The 3,707-nt window shown below is 50.2% G+C and overlaps 1 protein-coding gene across 1 annotated transcript in view; it reads left to right on the top strand.

Moving 5' to 3' along the window:
• The first annotated feature begins 573 nt into the window (after positions 1-573).
• fbxo45 (F-box protein 45) overlaps positions 574-3,707 on the top strand; it is an 11,398-nt gene continuing 8,264 nt past the window's right edge. Inside the window, exon 1 of the mRNA XM_043701716.1 lies at positions 574-1,207. Within this exon, the coding sequence (XP_043557651.1) occupies positions 632-1,207 (576 nt within the window). The 5' untranslated portion in view covers positions 574-631. The remainder of the gene's footprint in view (positions 1,208-3,707) is intronic.

The following is a 3,707-nucleotide window of genomic DNA, read 5'->3' as shown; positions in this document are numbered from 1 at the left end:
GTGTGTGTGTGTGTAGTGAGTGCAGAGTGTCTTAAGTCTGTGAGGGGGTGCATGTGTGGGAGTCTGTGTGTCTATAAGGGTGTGTGTGGGTGTCTGTGTGCGCGTCTGTGTGTATCTGTGTCCGTGTGCATGTGAGAGTGTGTGTGTGTGTGTAGTGCAATGGTAATCACCTGTAATGTTACATGAACCCAAGGTCCCAGTTGAGGACCTCCCTATAAGTACCTAACTTAGCTATCATCAATTACCTATCGGGTCACGGCTGCGGGGCGGAGTCACGGCGGCGGAGCGGGGCGGGGCGGAGTCACGGCGGCGTGGCGGGGCGGAGTCACGGCGGCGGGGCGGAGTCACGGCGGCGGGGCGGGGTCACGGCGGCGGGGCGGAGTCACGGCGGCGGGGCGGAGTCACGGCGGCGGGGCGGAGTCACGGCGGCGGGGCGGAGTCACGGCGGAGTCACGGCGGCGGGGCGGGGTGGAGTCACGGCTGGGGACGGGCAGGGCACGTTCCCGCCAGTGCGTCATGACATCACAGCCCCGCGCGAACGCCTGCCGGGCTGGGTGGCGGGTGTGACGCGCACTCAGGAAGTTCGGGACCGCGCTCGCACGCCCTCCCCGGGGGGGGGGCGCGGGGTAAGATGGCGGCCGGGAAGCTGCCGGCCCGGGTGTTGGAGCTGCTCTTCTCCTACCTGGAGCTGCCCGAGCTGCTGAGCTGCTCGTTGGTTTGCCGCCACTGGAACCGCTGCCTGGAGGCGGACGAGAACAGCGAGGTCTGGAGGAGCGTGTGCCAGCGGCTGCTGAGCGAAGAGGCGCTGAGCTCGGACATCTTGTGTAACCTGAGCAGCTACAAGGCCAAGGCCCGGGCCCTGCGACACGCCTGGAGCTCGGCGGACTGCTCCCGCAACGTCTACATCAAGCGCAACGGCTTCACCCTGCACCGCAACCCGATCGCCCAGAGCACGGACGGTGCCCGCGCTCACATCGGCTTCAGCGAGGGCCGCCACGCCTGGGAGATCTGGTGGGAGGGACCCCTGGGCACCGTGGCTGTCATCGGTGTGGCCACCCGCCGCGCCCCGCTCCAGTGTCAGGGCTACGTGGCCCTGCTGGGCAGCGACGACCAGAGCTGGGGCTGGAACCTGGTGGACAACAACCTGCTGCACAGCGGCGAGGCGGCCGGCAGCTTCCCGCAGTGTAACAACGCGCCCAAATACCAGGTACTGGGGCGGGGGGCACTGGGGAAAAGGAGTAAGGGCTGGGGAGAGGACGTAGGGAGATCGGGGTGAGTGTCTAAGGAGGTCGGGGAGAGTAGAGGCTCAAGGAATAGGGTAGGGGTGTCAGTAGGAATTGGGTGTCGAGTTCAGGGAGACACGGAAAGGGGAAGGAGGGTTTAGAGAAAGGACGATGGGGGAGATGAGAGTAGAGGAATCAGAAGATTTTCTAATGTGTTTTATGGATTCATACATCTCAACAGATGGGTTAGCTTGCTTCCTGCATGTCCGTGTAGTGATACTGCAAGAGAAAACATTGCATGTTTGATAGCAGAAATTCACTATTTTTCAGGAACACAAACTAAACACAATTTTTTTACTAAGTAGAGAAGTTTTTTCCAAACCCTTTCAATGCAGTATATGACACTTAACAATGTCAAGGATGAACATTTGTCCACCTCATTTGCAATGTGTGTTTATTGTCTCCAGTCATACGCACTTGCATTCTCATTCTGACTTTTCGGATGTTTAACTGCCATTTCTACTCGCCTTTTATGTTACTTCTACCTTTTGAGCATCTAACTCTGGATCTTTGCATGTTGTCTTCCGTGAACTTTCAACATTAAGAAAAAATGTAGGGCAGCAAACTCGTACATCATTTCAATGTAGCTTCTCCATCCTCCATTAGACAAGGTTATCACTGTTTTCAGAATTCAACTAGACGCATTATGTTTTGTTTTCAGCTGTAAATCATGACATCACAAATCCTGGCCTCAGTGACAATGAATGGAATCCCCTGTCAATCAAACCCAAATATTATGTTGCTAGAAGTACCTGGGATGGATTTTACACAGATAATTTGCATTATATAACTCTCCTTCGCTTACTGCATGGTGCTGGGGGGAAAGATTCTTCCTGCTGTGTTCAGGAGATTTTGTTTGTGGTAATTTTATTCATGTCTGATGTATCCTGTAAACTAAAACTACAAGACCCACCAAGCAACAAACTGACACAGCAAGACCATTTTCACCCTTTCTAATGACTAGAGAGGAAAGAGGAAACCTTGCATATTAAAATCAGTGTCTGAATTGCTCATAGCCCAGCCTTCGTGGAGGCAGCTTGCAATTGACATAATAGCATTTGACATTGATTCAGTTATATGAGGTCAATTACTGACTGAATAGATGAAACTTGCACGCCATTAGAATTAGTGACTTCTAATGTTGACACTATTGCACATTCCATTAATGTACTTTGCTGTATACCGGAAGATGCGGATGACTGCTTATAAATAGACTATCTGTGTCTCTAGATAATCAGATTATCTATTCAAAATCCATCCCAGTTACTTCCAGCAACATAATCTCCTGCCCTGACGAAAGGGGATTCCATTCATTGTCATTGTTTACATAGTATATACTGAGAGCATATACTATTTCACTCAGCCCAACCAATCTTTTCTGGTGTTTACCTCCACTTGAGCCTCTTCCCTACCATTTTAAATCCTCTAATCCCTTGTCTCTTTTTGCATCTTAGGTTTTCTACTTAAGTTAGAGAGATAGGCACCCTATGTTTACCTGGGGAGTGGTGGGTGAGAAGAATATGATGTCGAGACATGAGTTGAAGCAATATAATGAAATGCTTAGGAATTAACGTGGGCAGTTGCTGTTTTAATTTTGTCATGACAAATAAGGGGTTAAAGATTCACCAAAATTGTTTGTAAGCTTAACTTACCATTAGTGTTCAATTTTTCTTACTTTGCTTATACCTGAAATCTGAGGAAAGGTGAAAATTTTTCAATTTTCACAAACTTAGATGTTTACAGCACAGAAGGAGGCCACTCGGCTCATTGTGTCTGCACCAGTCAGCTACCTACATTAATCCCATTCTACAGCTCTTGGCTCATAGCCCTGAAGGCTATGGCGACACGAGTCAATATCTAAATCCTGCTTAAGTGCTAATGAGAGTTTCTGACTGAACCACGCTTTTAGGCAGTGACTTTCTTCAATTCGTGTATAAATATCTGAAGGCATTGTTCATCAATGTGCAAGGCAGTTTAGAGTCATAGAGATGTACAGCATGGAAATTGACCCTTCGGTCCAACCCGTCCATGCCAACCAGATATCCCAACCCAATCTAGTCCCACCTGCCAGCACCTGGCCCATATCCCTGCAAACCCTTCCTATTCATATACCCATCCAAATGCCTCTTAAATGTTGCAATTGTACCAGCCTCCTCCACATCCTCTGGCAGCTCATTCCATACACATACCACTCTCTGTGTGAAAAAGTTGCCCCTTAGGTCTCTCTTATACCTTTCCCCTCTCACCCTAAACCAATGTCGTCTAGTTCTGGAATCCCCGACCCCAGGGAAAAGACTTTGCCTATTTATCCTATTCATGCCCCTCATAATTTTGTAAACCTCTATAAGGTCACCCCTCAGCCTCCGACACTCCAGGGAAAACAGCCCCAGCCTGTTCAGCCTCTCCCTGTAGCTCAGATCCTCC

Source organism: Chiloscyllium plagiosum, chromosome 13, assembly GCF_004010195.1.
Source record: "Chiloscyllium plagiosum isolate BGI_BamShark_2017 chromosome 13, ASM401019v2, whole genome shotgun sequence".
Taxonomy (NCBI): Eukaryota; Metazoa; Chordata; class Chondrichthyes; order Orectolobiformes; family Hemiscylliidae; genus Chiloscyllium; species Chiloscyllium plagiosum.
The sequence above is the reverse complement of the archived record's forward strand: the minus strand, read 5'-3'. Positions and strand labels throughout refer to the sequence as shown.